This window comes from Anabrus simplex, chromosome 6 (assembly GCF_040414725.1).
Source record: "Anabrus simplex isolate iqAnaSimp1 chromosome 6, ASM4041472v1, whole genome shotgun sequence".
Taxonomy (NCBI): domain Eukaryota; kingdom Metazoa; phylum Arthropoda; class Insecta; order Orthoptera; family Tettigoniidae; genus Anabrus; species Anabrus simplex.
Genome location: NC_090270.1, coordinates 221076180 through 221095219, shown reverse-complemented (window position 1 = coordinate 221095219; position 19040 = coordinate 221076180). Strand labels below are relative to the sequence as shown.

The 19040-nt window shown below is 38.0% G+C and overlaps 1 protein-coding gene across 1 annotated transcript in view; it reads right to left on the bottom strand.

The window, feature by feature from the left end:
• Positions 1-19040, bottom strand: part of Ack-like (activated Cdc42 kinase-like) — a 182412-nt gene that overhangs the window by 23005 nt on the left and 140367 nt on the right. The window contains exon 17 of the mRNA XM_068228267.1: positions 14485-14724. Within this exon, the coding sequence (XP_068084368.1) occupies positions 14485-14724 (240 nt within the window). The remainder of the gene's footprint in view (positions 1-14484; positions 14725-19040) is intronic.

The following is a 19040-nucleotide window of genomic DNA, read 5'->3' as shown; positions in this document are numbered from 1 at the left end:
GTATGATCCTCTTCTTTTCCACTAATCTCAAAACATTCACACACTGATAGAGAACTGTAGATTATATGCCCCTCATCTATATCTGATTATTTATGAAACTCTTCAGAGCACATAAGTACTATATTCAACCAATCTTACTAAAATGCATACCAATGGTCATCCAAGTCTTGGGGAGATGTAAGTGAGCATCAACTTCAATAAGTACAGGTGCATACACGACAGGGAAAAAAAAAAAAAAGGAACCTTGGAATTATATAAAGAAAAAATCATGAACTGGAGGTTCAAATGCCAATTCATACATGGAGACAAGATTAAGCAATGCTTAGACATGGATGTTTATAGTCTATAATTTGAAAGAATTCTTCCTATCTTGTTTCTCTAGCTGCCAATGTTACATTTCCGTTACTTACATTGGGGTTGCTTTTCTTCTGTGTTTGTCCTACGTTCCTTATCTACTACCCACCTATATTAACTTCTTTTGTCTCTCCCTTGTATTTACCCAATTTTCTCCTCATCTTAAACCTCTTACCTAAGCAGTATTCTCAAGCAATAGCCCCTCACGGAGTGTATATGACAGTCCTAATGGGAAGCAGAAATGAAGTTGTTAGGGGCTAAAAAGAAATAGATATAGAAAAACTGGGATTAATGAGGAGAGAGCCAATCTATCTGAAAACAGCGGTGTATGAATATGAGGTTATTGTTCTTGTCTTTTTGTGTTTTCATGTTTGTCCTTTTCTCCTCTCTCTCTGTTGCCTCCTCTTCCCACACTGATCTGTCATTGTGTTTATACTATTATGTTCCTCCCCATGTGCCTTTCTTTCTACTGTATACATGAAATTAAATTACTAACAATAATGCCTACACATCTACAGGCAGTAACATAGACCAAATAATATTCTCCCAAACTGAACTCCTCAAACTACTTTCATTCATCCTCCTCAGTTACTAGCTATTTGTTTTTGTCATGTTAACAAGAGGAGAATTTGCATGCAGAACTAGTCTCCCTTGCAATATGAATCACTTTTTTCAACAGAGCACAGTTGTCCTGTTAAAAGGTATCTCTAGTTATACTACAACACAGCTGACTTGACAGGATGAATTCTAATAAAAGTATTTTATAATATTGTAGGGAGGGCTGACCTCCCTTGCCTCCTTGCAAAATGTGCCACAGTCTAGATAATTTCCAACTGTACAGACATTATTCCCTTCATTGGATAGGCTCCATTTCTCACTCAAGTCGGTTAAGTAACACCTCATCAAAGGAAACCGTACGAGCCAGCAGAGTTAAGACTACATTTTTCTCATCAAAAATTAAGTTTCCCATAAAGAACTATATTATTTTTACTTACTGAGAAGATAATATCAACAAGACTTAAAAGTGTTCAAACTCTTTAGGCTTTTTCACTTGTGAAATTACCAATATCAATGTACCCTTTTATATAAAAGCCAAAGTTAGGCATAGTTAGCACACTCCCATTCCGGGGATCTTATCAAAGAAAAAGTAAGATTTTTCTATACAGAGATAATGAAAAAAGACTATTTTTGCGCAAGCATTGAATAACTTAATACATTCAAAAAGTGTTTGTTACTTGCTGATAATGTCTGTTGATTAAAGGGGCCTAACATCTAGGTCATTGGCCCTTTAAAAAGCAATTTGGAACTTGCCTGCTAACTACAACAGGAGAAAAGCTGTCTTATGACTTTGAAGGTGAATCTTTAAAAAAATGTTAAAAACTGTAGAACAGTTAAATCTAGGTCCCGATCAGATTTATAATACAGATCAAAGCAGACTGTTCTGGAGACATTTGCTGAACAAAACATTCGTCCATAAAGCAGAAGCTAGTGCTTCTGGCAGAAAAATGTCTTAGCTCGAGCTGCTATTAAAAGACAAATCTAAAAATCCTAGCATGTTCAAAACTGTAAAATATCTACCATTTAAATATAAATACCAGAGCAAAACTTGGATGACATGAAATTTGTTATTGGCTTTACGTCCCACGAACTCCTTTTGGGGACGCCGAGGTGAAGTTTATCCCACAGGCATTTTTTACTTGTCAGTAAATCTACCGACACGAGGCTGGTGTATTTTAGCATCTTAAATACCACCAGACTGAGTCAGGATGAAACTGGCCAAGTTGGTGTCAGAAGACCAGCGCCTCAATCATCTGAGCCACTCAGCCCAGCCCATGGAATTTGTTCAATGAGTGGTTTCACTAGTAGTTCGTGCCATCAGCTAAAAAGTTCCTCAAGATGCAAAATTTGCCTTAGAAAGCTTTGGTGGTTTTAGGTAACTGCCCCAGACATTCAGATCAGGAAGAACTTAAATTCAAAAAATTTAATAAAAGTAATGTTTCTCCCCCCTCCAATGTAGACCCTTTATTCCATCTTATGTATCGGAATGTCATACAAATGTTACAATTCATTACAAAAAAGCCTAGTGTATAGTGTAATAAGTAAAGAGCAAAGCATCATTCAGTCATTGAAAGGCACTAAACATAAAAGAAGATGTTTACAACCTTGCTTAGGGATAGGAAAGTGTGTTAAACACAGTGATGGTAACTGCATGGGGCAAGCTGTGGCCAGCTCTTCCTTATTAGTTCAGTACAAAAATAAATCTAAAGAAGGTGAAGTGATTGAAGGAAATCTTGATCCTGCAAACGATGAGGAAATTGTGAAGCTCTGAGAGAGGATTGACGAGATTTGCACCAACGATTTTGAAACACTATCTGTTGGTAATGTAAATTACTAGCTGTAAATGACTAGGATACGAAGACTAAAACTGTCAGCTGACAACTGATTTTGAGATTGTCCAAGATATGTCCACTGTCTGATGATGAAGAACAAGAACAAACCTCATTACAAATTCATTCTACACGACATAACAATGCTGTGAGTGCATTCAACAGATGTGTCATGTTGGTTGAGGAAAGTAACATAGAAGCAGCCAATGTTTTAGTTTTAAAAAGATTGCAAAAGAAAAAATTCTAAAATCCTCTATAAAAAAGATTAACAGTTCTATTTTCCAGGAAAGGCCAATTGATGTAAAAGATTGACTTTGTTCATTGAACAAAGAGTCTTTCTTCATTTAATGTCTTTATATTTTATTTTTAGCTTTTTTTATTTGTAAGATTGCCATCAGAGACAAACCTTACAACATTTTATAGAAAAGATACAACATTAATTGAAATTTTTAAATGTTAAAAATGAAACCTACAAAATCTATAAAGCTGCAAAGATAATAAATAAATAAATCTTGCCATGGAAGATGGAACAATATACGCTTACGTCTGAATGACAATGAACAAATAAAGAACAACCTCAACTACAAAGGAAATAAGAAAATGATTAACCAGCTAAAGAGAGGACAAATTGGGAGAGTAATACAAAACAATTAAAAACATAAAAGAACATTAAAAAATAATCATATAAATGATGATACAGGATAGAGACCAATCTCTTCAGGCTAATTCATTCACTATGTACTCTTTATCAGTACAAGAAATATATTTCAATTTTAGACCATATTGACAATAATATTGATTTTAAGTAGTAGAAAAGAAGGAATCCACCCTTTCAATACAAGTTAATTTGGTAAGAGGAGATTGATTTGACTAAATTTGATGAGAACAAGAGATAGAATGATAGGACGCATTTTAAGACACCCAGGACTTGTTCAGTTGGTTTTTGAGGGAAGTGTAGATGATAAGAACGGTAGCTGTAGACTCAAAGTATGAATATGACAAACAGATTAGAGCAGATGTAGTAGTTACATAGAAATGAAAATGTTAAGCACAGGACAGGGTGGTATGGAGAGCTGTGTCAAACCAGTCTATGGACTGATGACTCAACAACAAAAACAACAAAAATAACCAGAAAAGAATAGTTACCAAATCGTCTACAGAACATGTTTCGTTCCTGTGAGCAACATCTTCAGATGTGTGAAGATTAGTTACAAGAAATGTAAATAAAATCTTCCTCTTTCACCTAACATCAATACTCTTATCAGTACACAGTACTTTTTAAGTTTTTTAAAAATAAATTAAGTACACTTTCATTTATATAACTGTTTTTCCATTGAACAGTAATCTTACAGATCTCTATAATCTGACAAGGCCTGTTCCCACTTTGGATCAGATTACCGACTTTCTGACAGTGACAGCTAGGGCAGTAGACTACGGTATATAAACAATCTAAATGTTTGTATTAATTTGTATATTTAATGTTGGTTCTTGTATATATGTAATGTTGGAGACTCCAGTGATTCCATGACTGATGTTACCTGTATTATAATAATAATAATAATAATAATAATAATAATAATAATAATAATAATAATAATAATAATAATAATAATAAAAAATCAAAAGTATACAATACATCTTGCAATAAGAAGATACCATACTCAAGTGCAAAATAACATAGCTATTATAATTCATATTTTATACATCTTGCAAAATAGAAAGGATTGTTAATAATTATTAAAAACAAATTCCACACACATAGATACAATACAACCAATAATTTAAAACATAACAACACAGGTTAGAAAAGATACAATCACTTGAAATGCAATATCACTTTGCATATTGTAATGAAGACAAATCAGCTCCAGAGGTAAGTGAATAACATAAACAGGAGGATCAAAGTCATTTTTGTACAGGCTATGAAAGCCTAAATAGTATTGAAAAGTACAATTCCTATTTACCTGAAAACAGGCACTACACATGAAAGAATTGAAGTTCCGCATACAAATAACATACCTTTGAAAATGCTAGGGCACTTCTTATAAGCAATGGACATATCTTTGGATACACCATTAAATGGGGAACAGTTATCACCCTGATAGTGATAAATAAGACCAAAGAACTGGTCAAATTCATGAAAGGGATGGACACTGCTAATGAAACTGAGTGGAAGGAAAGAGACCAAGGCATACAAAGAACAGATACAGGCTATTATACAGCCACACAGGAAAGAAATTCAAGATACATGGCGAGGTGTTTTATACTTCAAAATTTCATACTACAGGATCTTTATAATGACAATTCAGTTGGAGGATGAAACAAAATTTGTTTCGTGTATGCCTCACAAACTGCAAATTAATAAAAAATGCCTAAAGCAGTTATTGAAAGTAGTAGAGAAATAACCTATTTCCTTGAGTATTAGATCCCTTAGACCCCTTTTTGTCCACTTTTAACAATATTGTTATGATTGGATTGCTTTTATCACATTTTAAACCTAATTCTCCAAGAGTTACCTGTATTGGCCAGAGTTAAGAGATAGAAAACGATCACAGTCTTAATGATCTCGCCTACTTTATTAATAGCAACATCCATGAATATTTCTTAATGAAAGTAAACTTGTGTCCTCATCCCAAGGTGTTGCAGCTCTTTTCAGGCACACCTTATGGACATGAGCTCTATGCAATATTTTACCGCATACACACCTTCCTCATCCTCCTCCTCCTCCTCCTCCTCCTCCTCCTCCTCATCATCATAATTTCCTAACTCCAATTTCCCGGGTGTGGTGTACAAGCGCTCACCATCTCCTTCTGTCTTCATACATCTTCTGTTCCAGCACATCCTCCCATTTGTATCCTCTCTCCTCCACATCTGATCTTACAGTCTCTATCCACGTTTTCTTGGTCTTCCCTGTGGTCTTCTTCCTACGAGATTAAGGTCAAAATATTTTCTGGCAGATCTTTCCCTGTTCATTCTCATTATGTGCCCATACCATTGAAGTCTGCGTTTCTTTATGACACTGGTAATAGGAATCTCAATACCAGCTACTTTCCTATTCACTTCCTTTCTGATCTTGTCCTTTCTGGTAGTTTGGTTCATGGTTCTAATGAATCTCATTTCAGTTGCTTGGATTCTACTGAAGTCTTTGTTTAGTAGGGTACAGGATTGGTACGAAGAAAGTGTGGTACATGATTGTTTTCACTTTTTGTGGTATTTTGCAGTCCTACAGAAGATTTCTGACTTGACTGTAGAAGTTCGATGCTTTTTGTGTCCTGCTGAGTATTTCCTGCCTAACACTGTTGTCTTTCGAGATTGTGCTTTCGAGGTACTTGAAGTGGGAAGCTGATTCAATTTTTGCTCCTTCCAGAAATATATTTGAGATTGTTCCTTCGCTGCTGATGGTCATTTCCACTGTCTTTGTTTTGCTCATCTTCAGTCCAAAATTTTCGAATGTGTTGTTCCATTCATTAAGTTTCTTCTGAACTTCAGCTTCTGTCTCTACCCACCTTCCTGCCATTCTTAAATTTCCCGGGAATTGAATTTGGGCCCTGAGCAGCTAATTACGTTAAACTTTATGCTGCGGAGGTGGACATTCTTAACTAAAAAACCCAGACGTACCGAATGACTTTGATGTGTGCTTGCATTGCGCAGGTCAGACAGACAAACTATACACCTATTTGTGTGATATCATAGAAGCTGCAGTACAGTCTGTACCTGCTATGAAGCAAAATCGTTGTTCTTCTCTGACAAATTATGTTGGGTGAACTCATATGCGAGCTTTATTCTTTTCTCTATCTCAAAAAGTCAGGAGGGGTCTAATACACGAAGGGAAACAATACACAAGGACATATGGTATTTACAAGATAAGGATGTAATGGTAATGTAAAATATCAATGCTCAAGTGTGAAGAGAGAGAATAGAAAGGGAAGAGATCTATGGATAAAGCCTGAAGAACCACAAGGGGTGATAACTTAACAGATGACAGAGAAATCAGCTGATAATGGGGAACATTTGATTCAAAAAGGAAATCTGGGTATGAATAGGAAATAGAATTAGCTTCTGAAATTGTTGCATCAAAACCTATAATTTTTTCTATGGCTAATACTGTTAAGCAAGTATGATTTAGCTTCACTCTTGAAGCACACGTTTTCCCATACATATCATCTTTTACATGATATGACTGGAAATAATTAAAGTTCTGTGAAACCTTGTTAAACCAGCTTAATTAAAAAAATGTAGTGTTGCATTGCAGGGAAAGGCTGACTTTTGAAAAGAAATTACTCTATCTTTTAGGGACAAGATTTAAAGATGAGCATAGGAGCAAATACAGGACTTCTGAATGCAATACAATTTGAGCTCAAAAGGTAGAGCAACTGATGCAAAATCAGAAGTTTGTGGGTTCAGATCCCACTGGTGTCCAGTTGGCAATTTTTGTTCTGTACTTAACATCTCTTCAGCATGTACTAAGTAAACAAAATGTAATAAGTCTAAAGTGTATTTCAAGTACAATGTGGTTGCGAAAATTAAATATTCCCCCAAACATCTGGAATTTCAGGGTGACTACAGATATTTGTATGAAGTGTGCTCATGTGTGCACAAGAGGCATAGCTACTCATGCACCGCCTTCATTGTTCATCTTCATCCAAATGGAATGTCTTTCCTCCCAGTGCCTCCTTGAGTGGCCCCAACATGGTAATCACTAGGGGCAAGGTCTGGTGAATATGGTTGATGTGGAAGGCACTCAAATTGCAAGTCTTGGATGGTCGAAACTGTTGCACGAGTAGTATCGGACTGAACACTGGCATGTATTTCAATAGCTTTCATACCTTCACTACTCGTAAACCAAATAACAGATTGCTGTCCTTCTTTTGGGTAAATATGCAATGGGACAGCCGTTGTTAAACGGGTACTTTGACAGTGTTTACTTGCCTGCATGGTGCTGCTACCTTAGGATATATGTTAAAGCCTTTGTACCAGTACTGTCAATGGACAGAACCGAGACATGACATTTAGAATTTCTATTACTTTTAAGCTTATAATTTTGATTTGTCCTCATATACTAGCACAGTTTCGAATTCTCTTTACATTACATGAACTTGTGATACAAATTCTTATAATTTTGTTAATTACCACCTATTCAATACAATAAAAATGAAATAAAAACTTACATATTTATTAAGTTGTTGATATGGTACATGTTTCGCTCCAACTTAATAAATATGTAAGTTTTTATTACGTTTTTATTGTACTGAATAGGTGGTAATTAACAAAATTATAAGAATTTGTATCACAAGTAGATCTTCAATACGGACAAAAAATGAAATTTATAACCTGCAAATTACATGAACTTTCCTGAACTCTATTATACACTAGTGTCCATAAGTTACAAGTAAGCAGGGCAAAAGGAAATAGACCGCAAATCGCACGACATATGCACCTACCAACCTTACGCGTTCGCTCTGTACAGGAAAGGAGTGCTCCCTGCCTTGACTAGCAGCGTAACTGCAAGGTAAACACAGCCAGTGCCTACGCCCCATATTCCCTCAGTCATGTTTGCCCTGTTATAGCGTGAATGTGACACCATAATGATACAACGATGCCATCTGGACCCCGTTTTGCAGGGTAGAATACTCAGTCGTCTGGAAGCAGGCCAGACACAGACCGAAGTCGCCGTATCCTTGAATGTGCCACAAAGTGTCATTTCCAGGCTTTGGAGATGATTTTGAGACACAGGAGATATTAGTCATAGGCCAGTACCAGGTCGACCAAGGGTAACCACCCCACAGCAGAACCGATAACTGGCCTTAACCATCCGACGAAATCGGAGTACACCTGCAAGACAATTGTCGGCGGAGTTTGCAGCCGTCTCAGGGGTTGCCGTTTTCCGGCAAACTGTGTACCGGAGGCTCAGAACAGCATGGCTGTTTGCCGGACGTCCAGCGGTGTGCGTCCTGCTCCCTCCAGCACAGAGATAGTGAAGCTGTTTACAGTGAAGCTGTCAACATCGAAACTGGACCATGAATGAATGGAGGCATGTGCTCTTCACAGATGAATCCCGCTTCAGTTTGCAGAACGATTCCCGTCGCACATTAATCTGGAGAGAACCGGGTAGCCGATACAACCACAGGAACATCGTGGAACGGGACCAGTATGGTGATGGTGCATCATGGTGTGGAGTGGCATCGTGCTGAATGGCCGTACGAACCTGCACATCTTCATAGGTGGTTCAAGGAACACTGTTAACGCTCGGAGATAAGGGATGAGGTACTGAGACCACATGTTTGACTCTTCAGAGGTGCGGTTGGTCCAGACTTCCTCTTAATGGACGATAATGCCCGATTGCACTGTGCTGCTCTGGTGGATGAATTTCAGGCTGGAGAAGACATTCATCGCATAAACTGGCCAGCAAGGTCTGCAGATCTGAATACTACAGAACATGCCTGGGATGCATCAGGGAGGCGAATTGCATCCTGTCAGCCTCCACCAATGACCCTTCAAGACCTTTGCACTGCCCTTTCAGAGGAATGGGATTGACTGCCACAAGAGCTCTTGGACCATCTGATAGAGAGCATGCCACGTTGCTGCGAAGCATGTGTGGCCGTTAGGGGTAACCATACACCCTCTCAACAGCATATTTTGTTGTGGAAGACATTGCCAAGTTTTGTTAGTTGTTGTCAAAGGTGTACCTTAGCTATCAGAACGTTTCTGACACTGTTTTTTTGGACAAGTTGTGCGACATATGGTGTGTGAGTTAGCTTCCATTTGTTCAGCAATCCGCCTGACATTTCTATCAGGCGGTATGGCCTCGTTTAGTGATTATGCTTAACTTTTGGACACTAATGTATTTGGATCCCTGAAATGTTCACAAACGAGTATAAATGTGAATAAGGAAGCTTCATCAAAACAAACAACAAACAAGAAGAAATCAATTCTACTACTGAACATATTCAAATGGCAAGTGACTGAAAAGAAATATCTTTGATAGATACCTTCCACTTTCAAGAAGTAAGATGCTTTTAACCTGTTGAGTGTTAAACCAGTCTATAGATAAGCTGAAGCAGCTGGTCCGCAGGTGCTAAGCCCGTCTATAGACTGTGCGTGAGAACTAAATTTTTTTATTTTTCCTGTTCATTCTCGAGGGCCAAGTCAATTTTCAGCATGTTCTGTCATCTCTTAGGAATTATACTGTGTTACTTGGGCTTTGACTTCAGCTTCCAGAAGTTAAAAATAGAGATTTTTGTGGATGTCTGTCACATGTAAATAAAGATGGAGGAATAACAACCAAGTTCTTCAGGCTACATTGTGATTTGCGATCAATCAGTCATAAAATTTGTTGAATGTGAAATTCACTATTTCTAAATGAGTAGCAACATGTTTTAGTTCACAGATTTTTGGAAATAATTTTACGTTGGGCCCTTTATTGCTTGTACAAACATAACCTAGGCAGGGAAACAAAAGATTACATTTTAACTACATACATAAATCATACATCATCAGAGACTGTTATGCCTTTCAGCGTTCAGTCTGCAAGCCTCTGTGAATTTACTAAAAATCACCACAATCCTCTATTTGCAACTAGTGTTGTGGCCTCATTTAGTTCTATACCTCTTATCTTTAAATCGTTAGAAACAGAGTCTAAACATAGTCATCTTGGTCTCCCTCTACTTCTCTTACCCTCCATAAGAGAGTCCATTATTCTCCTAGGTAACCTATCTGCCTCCATTTGCCTCACATGACACAACCACTGAAGCCAGTTTATGCGTACAGCTTCATCCATCGAGTTCATTCGTAACTTAGCCTTAATCTCCTCATTCCGAGTGCCCTCCTGCCATTGATCCTACCCGTTTGTACCAGCAATCATTCTCGCTACTTTCATGTCTGTTACTTCTAACTTATGAATAAGATATCCTGAGTCCACCCAGCTTTCGCTTCTGTAAAGCAAAGTTGGTCTGAAAACAGACCGATGTAAAGATAGTTTCGTCTGGAAGCTGACTTCCTTCTTACAGAATACTGTTGATCCCAACTGCAAGCTCACTGCATTAGCTTTACTGCACCTTGATTCAATCTCACTTATTATATTACCATCCTGGGAGAACACACATCCTAAGTACTTGAAATTATCCACCTGTTCCAGCTTTATATCACCAATCTGGCATTCAATTCTCTTAGATTTCTTACTAATTAACATCAGTTAAGTCTTTGAAAGGCTAATTTTCATACCATACTCACTGTATCTATTTTCAAGTTCTAAGATATTAGACTGCAAGCTTTCGGCACAATCTGGCATTAAGACCAAGTCGTCAGCATAGACCAGACTGCTTACTACATTTCCACTTAACTGAATCCCTCCCTGCCACTTTATAACTTTCAACAGATGATCCATGTAAACTATGAACAATACAGGTGAAAGAGTACCCCTCTAAGCACTCTGAAGGAGAGCTGCTCGACTAAGTGGTATGTTCCGAGCTGTCAGCAGAGAGATGGCGTGGAATGACATTAGTAGACGAATAAGTTTGAGTGGCGTTTATAAAAGTAGGAAAGATCACAATATGAAGATAAAGTTGGAATTCAAGAGGACAAACTGGGGCAAAATATTCATTTATAGGAAGGGGAGTTAGGGATTGGAATAACTTACCAAGGAAGATGTTAAAAAAATTTCCAATTTCTTTGAAATCATTTAGGAAAAGGCTAGGAAAACAACAGATAGGGAATCTGCCACCTGGGCGACTGCCCTAAATGCAGATCAGTATTGATCGATTGATTGAGTATTGATTGATTGAGTTGTATTTCCAAGAACTCATTCTACCATAAATTCTCACTGCAGCCCAACTGTCAACATAAATGTTTCTGACTGATTTTATCAACCTACCCTTAATCCCATAGTCCCCCTGTACGGCAAACATATTTTCCCTCGGTACCCTGTCATATGCTTCGTCTAGATCTACAAAATAAACTCAAAAATAAATTCAAAAAACAGTGTAGGCCATTGCCTTTGCATTTAGATTAATGAAGACCCAATGTTTCTTGGTATTTTTAAGCCTATCACCCTTCTCATAAGTAAAAAATTATGGTTTCAAAAATTATTTTTACAAACAAATGAAAAATCTCAGCAAACTATACATTGGTAACTCAGCACTTCAAACGTTAAAGGAGCAGTTCAGGTTAAGAATGAACTTTTAACTGAATATTGGAAGTGAGAAGGATTTCAATACGAAAGCGAACTATTTTTGTACCAACCCAGTCGATGCAGTAACTGCGTAATTATTCAGGTATATCTCCGAAGCAGCTGATGTCACTAGCAGCAAGGCTCAGTCAGACGTCAATGCTTCGACCTTCACGCGTATGCACATGTACTTTCTACTTGTTGTGTTAGTAGAGGAGAAGTTTTATGATGAAAGGGGCCAACAGCTAGGTCATCGGCCGCTAATGGTAGGAGGTGTAACTAAATGCAAATTAAATTTTCAAAACGTATCCACTGACTAGAATCTAAAATGAATGGTGATGAGAAAATGATCATGAAATAAAAAACAATCAGTGGATCAAATTCACAATGTCTTGATTACTGGGATAATTCATATCTAAGGGGATCCAAAATCCAGGTCACCGGCCCCTCACAATGGTACTAATCACTAGTAAAGCAGAACCATGGTGCTCCTCCTACAGTGGTACTAATCACAGGTAATGTAGACTCATGGTGTTTCTCGCATGGTGGTAGTAATCACAGCTAATGTAGACCCATGGTATGTCACACACAATGGTACCACTTACAGCTAGCACAAAACCATGGTGTTTCGCACATAAGGACATCACTCACAAGCAACACAAAGCCATGGTCCTCCTAACATAGTAGGACTAATCATGGGCACCAGTATTCCTGTGGTATTCCTCACCTAGGGGAACTACTAACAGGCCATGTATACTGATGGTGTTGTTCAAATAGTGGTACTAATCATAGGCAATGCAGACCCACGGTGTATCACACATTATGGTAACGCCCACAGGCAACACAAACCCATGGTGTTCATCACATAACAACACTACTCCCAGCCAAACCCGTGATGTTTCTTACATAGTAGTACTAACCACAGGCAACGTAGACCCGTGGTGTTTCTCATAAAGTGGTACTACTCATAGGTAACACAGACCCATTCTGAACACAGTGGAACCGACCAGTGGAACATATGATGATCTCTATCACAAGCAACACTCCGACCATAGTGTTCCTCACATAATGATACTGCTCCTATATAAAGTAGACCCAGGGTTTTTCTCGCAAGGTGGTACTATTCGCAAGTAACATCAGCCCATGGTCTTCAGCAGGTAATGGTACTAATCACAAGTAATCTCATGATTCTAATGTCATCATCCCTTGGTCGCCCCTTTTAGTCACCTCTAACGACAGGCAGGGGATACCATGGGTATACTCTTCGCCTGCATTCCCCACCTACAGGGGGGAGAGAGAGACGGAGAGCGAGATAGAGGGTGGGGGGAAGTAAAAAAAAAAAGAAGGGATCTGACACTTCAAAATATGAAGTACCAGACAAAGAAAGATAAGGGCAACAAAGATCATGAAAATGAAAGACTCCCTAGAACTCAAATGCTCTAATACGATTGGGGTCAGAAAAGAACAAGAGTTGACCAAGGGAAGCTGGACAGGATAGATGAAAGTGAGGAGCATGACACAAGTGGAAGCAATGCCAGGACTCAGCTAAGGGCCCCGTGGTCGCCAACCCACATTCCCAAGTTGAGAGCCCCTAGGGCCCTTTTGAGTCGCCTCTTACAACAGGCAGGGGATACCGTGGGTTTATTTCATCTGCGCCCCCCCATCTACAGGGGGTGGAGAAAAGTTTACTACTGACACAGTTTTTTTATCATTTATCATGGCTTCTAGATATAAACCATATTAACTTGAGCCCAGTGCAAGTGGAAGAAAACGACGGCCATGCACTCAGCAAAATATGACAAACATCACCTGAAAGGAACAGCAATTACACTGGCTTTAAGGAAAACGCGTAACGAGAGTTTAGTTACTTCTATTATTATTATTATTATTATTATTATTATTATTATTATTATTATTATTATTATTATTATTATTATATTAATTATAATTAATTATAATAATATTATATTATTATATTATTAATATTAATATTATTATTAATATAATAATAATAATAATAATAATAATAATAATAATAATAATAATAATAATAATAATAATAATAATAATAATAATAATAATCCTATGGCCTCAACTAGTGCAGGCTTAAAACCCTATCTCCCTTTCACAATCAGGAAACCAGTGAAAAGACAGCATTGTACCTTTCTCAAGTATTGAATTATAAACACAGCACTGATGAGGCAGTTTGTTTGGATATTAAAATACACCACTTAACCCCTTCACTTTAACATAATAAAATGATATACAACCTGTGCATGTGAGAAAAGTGTGTTTTTACTTCTGTTACTTCGTGGCGCTGCAGAGTGCTGGCTAGTTACAGGCGCAGGCAGAAGTTATCACTAATGATGTCATGCAGAACTATCCTCCTACTTCAAACACGGGGCACTCATCATAGAAACAATGGACAAAAGAACAAAAAATATGTGTGCCATAAAATTAATTCCTCTGTCGTTTAAGGGTAGTTCTTATTTTTTCATCCAAACTGCTCCTTTAAACATGTTCTGTTTTAAATACGGGAAGACTTATATTTAAATATCTATGTCAATTGTAGCAACTTACCTGGATATCTGGAATGGAGGCAGCTTCCTCTGAAAAGGTCCTTCGCTCAGCTTTAGGACTGTTATGTCTGTTGCTGGTGGTGCTTGGGAAGCGAAACGAGAACTTGCGTTTGTTAGGGGTGTGAGGGGATTCAGGTGGTGTACCACTATCCAATTCATTCATAGAACGAGCTGCTATTTCATTTGCCATAGCAATAGCACAGTCCAAGGTACGCTCATCAGCAGCAGAAATAGGTTTCACCTACAGCAACAACAAAATCACCTTGATGAAACATGCAATGAGCACAGACATTTGACTTAAAGCAATTTACACCAAAATGTACCATACACATTGCTTAAATTGAATAGTTTTATATCACACCTAATAAATACATATTAATAGGAAACACATCAAAACACTGTGCACAAGAGAACAAATAAGAATGGAGAAAGGCTTGCGAACTTGTACAAAAGATGCAAGATGAGAATCATGACTACATACTATGAAGCCAAGGCGAGTAAAAAGACAAGTCCGAGCAATAGAATTGGTGAAAGGCAGATAGACCACGTAGCAATCCGAGACAAAAATCATGCGGAGATCATGAAAAAACAGCAGAATGGAGTCTGACCACTATCTCACTGAAATCAAATGTAGATGGATACCAAACAGAACTAGGAGAAACACGAACACAAACTCACACCAGATCGACAGAGAACTGCTGAAAAAAAAAAAAAAACAGAGATCAATACATGAAGAACCTGACAGTGGAGAGTAAATGGGAAAACTTAAAGGACAAGGTTAGAGAAGAATCCAAACAATTGGCCACTAATAACAAGAGAAGGAAGCATGAGTGGTGGACAGAAGAATGTGAAGAGGTGGTAGAGTACAGGAGGAAGATGTGGATAAGGTGGCAGACTACCAAGAAGGAAGAGGACCTGTCAACATTTGAGACAGCGAGAAGGATGGCTGCCAAGATGACCAGGAATGTCAGAAGGAAAAAGTGGAATGAGAGGCTGGAAGAAGCTGATCATGCGTTTAAGAAAAACAAATCATGATCCTTCTTTAAGGAGATGAAGAGTAGGATAAAGGGTTATGAGGTGAAAGAACCTTTTGTGAAAGGACAAGATGGCAAGTTGAAAATAGGTGAAAAAGATGTATGCGAGGAAATGGCAAGATATTTCAAAGATCTACTGAACACAGAAGCACCCACAGGGAGTCTGACTCTACAATACAGCAGAGACATCAACCAAGGACGAGTACCCACCAGAACAGAAGTTGTGAAGGCAATCAAGGATCTCAAGAACAACAAAGTGGCAGGTAATAATGGTATATGCGCCGAGGAGATCAAATGGAGTGGTCCTGCTATGGAAGAAAGCATGTACAGAATAATAATAGACATCTGGATAAATAAGAAGATACCTAGCGACTGGAAAGAAGCCATAATTATACCAGTACATAAGAAAGGAGACAAAAGAATACTGGATAACTACAGAGGTATCTCACTGCTAAACATTGGGTACAAGATACTCTCAAGATTATTGCTGAATAGAGTGGAAGCACAGCTTGAATCAACCATAGGAGAATACCAGAGTGGTTTCCGGAAAGGGAGAATCTGCAGAGAACAGATCTTTGGACTCAAGAGACTCATAAAACACAGACACAGGAAAGGAAAGGACACAATAGTGACATTTGTAGACTTCACAAAAGCCTATGACTCGACAGACAGGAACACACTAGTGAACACCCTACGCGACAGAGGATTGGATTCTACAACACATGCATTGGTGGGGGAAACAATGAAGGCTACAACCGCTAGAGTAAAATACCGGAGTATGTTGTCAGACAGCTTCGAAATTAAGACAGGAGTCCGACAAGGGGATGGTCTGTCGCCAATATTATTTAACCTAGTTTTGGATGAAGTGGTGAAGCAGTGGAGACAGTTGAATAGAACCATGGGAATTGAAGGTGTAGAGATTTGATATAAGATCAAAACACTGTCATAGTAGATTGCCTTGCCTTCGCAGATGATATGGTGTTGTTACATGAGAAGGAAGAAGACGCGAAGTTGGCACTAGCAAATCTAGCTGAGACTGGAGCAAAGATTGGTCTAAAAATAGCCTACAACAAGATGAAGGTACCGATTGGAATGTAAAAGGCCAAGTGGTAGAGAGAATCGACAGCTTCCAGTACCTAGGTGAGAACATCACGGGTAAAGTACAAAGCAACAAAAGTACCACAGACAGAGCTCAACTGGTGCTGAAACTACGACATGCAGCCATGACTACATATGGAAAGAAGAACCTCTTAAGGAACGCCAAACTGTGATAACCATCAGGAATGCTGCAATATATGTAACTGAAACGCTGACAGAGGGCAAAAGAACATGCATACAATTGGAGAAGGAGAAATGGCGTATGGCTTTTAGTGCCGGGAGTGTCAGAGGACAGAAATATTGCATGACTGATGCGTGCTTGCAAAGCGTGGGTTGGACAGATTAAACTACCGTATCTGTGCGACAACATCGGAGCTGCAGTACGCTACGGAGGCGGAGAGTTCTTAACTATGAAACACAGACATACTGCATGACTTTGATGCATGTTTTCATTGTTCATTCCATGTCCAGTCTTGTATTCTGCATTAATTCCCTAGGTGTATGAAACTGTCAACAATTTCAAGGCTTTGTCCATCAATTTTCACAATGCCTTTCTGTTGTCTTTCCCTCTTGATATCACCAAGATCTTGCTTTTCTCTGTGCTGATCTTTCAAACCATACTTCTCAATTTTCTCGTTCAGTGCATCAAGTTGTTCTTGTACTTTTTTGCTGTTCATTCCCCAGACCACAATATCATATGGAAATATTAATAACTTAATCTCCCTATTCCCATATGTTTCCTTTGCCTCCTTTTGAATTTAATCCATAATCATTAGAAACAAAAGAGGTGACAATACACTCCCATGTCTCTTACTCCAGTTTCATTTCTGAATCATTCCATCTTTCCATCCAGAGTCTGTATGCTGGTGACACAGTTGTACAATGCTTGCACCGTTTCTTCAGTATGTGTACCTAGTCTCTATTTTGACCACGATTTCCCAAACCTTCTCCCTGGGAACACTATTGTATGACTTTATTAGATCTCTGAATGTCATGACCAGATCCTTTCCATACTCCCAATTCTTTTCCATTGATTGCCTCATGCTGAATACTGGGTCCATTGTAGATATTCTACTTCTAAACCCATACTGTTCCTCTTGCAACTCTTCTTCTACCTTTCTTCTCATTCTCCTCTCCAATATCTTCTCCAGTACTTTTGCCACGTACGAGTGTGATTCCTTTATATAGAGCGTTTCAACCTTAAAATGCAGTACAGCAGTAATGGGATAATTCCAACTCTTTCCTTCTCCCGTGCTTTGCGGGTAGCGCTGTCCTACTCTAATGCAGCGGGTTTGCCAAATATCCGTAAATCAGAATGTTATCGGTTAAAGTGGATGAATATCATGTTATGTACAGAATTTCAAGGCGCATTTCATGCCGTTAACAAAAAAATGTAAAAAATAATTTCGTGTGAAAATGGTAATATAATGGAAAGTTACGCCAAATGCAAAATCTTCATTGCATACAACTTATGTCATAACTCATATTTTATATTCATTATTTTCCTAATTTTTTCACTGCTTGTAAAGAAACATTTCAGCTTGATGTAGATAAGTTTATTTTTAAATTTAAATGGTGACAAAATGCAGTATATGCATTTATTTTCAGTCATGTTCGGGGATTTTTATGTGCAGGCACAAAAAAGTCAGTCACTGGCCAGCGTCTTTCATACTGAATTTGCATGGTGGGGGGGGGGGGTCAAAGCGAGACAAATGGACTTCATTTATGGAAGTTATAAAACAATCCTGAAGTTCTTATCTTGCTTAGTTCTTAATTTGTGATAGAAAGAATGTCTCCGTGAATTTTGTTTCGCGCATGACTCGGCTGTCTGTCTGGCTGAAGTATCGGTAGTGATCTCCCAACCATGCGCTTTTAACATTTCCAGACAGTCGTATGCAGAGCAGTGCAGTGCTCATTTTGTCAGTAGTATGTATAATAGTGATTAAATACATATCAGTGACATATGTACAATTCTTGAGGGCAAGTGTATTTAGTTTGTGTGGTTCGGGAGTTCGTGCTCGGGCGTGGAGATCTTAGTTCGAAGAAAAAGTGCAGAAGGATCAAATCAAATCAAAATCAAATCAAAATCTCTTTATTTGCAAATGAGGTGTCTACCTCGGTGGCAAATGGTACACTAAAATACATTATTGTCAAGCACTAAATATTAAATTAACAAGAGAAGAAAATTTTTCCTATAATACAATATTATACAATTTACGCTAACAATGTTTTCTATTAAACACACAGCTCATCCTTAATAAATTTATATTGTTTACAAAATTCTAATTATAATATCTCCTGTACTACTTACAAATATAGTCAACTGATATACAGTATGTGGAATTGCTTCAAATGATACTATAAAACTGGTATAACATTAATATTTACATTGCATTTATTTATTTACTATTTTTTTTTTACCCGT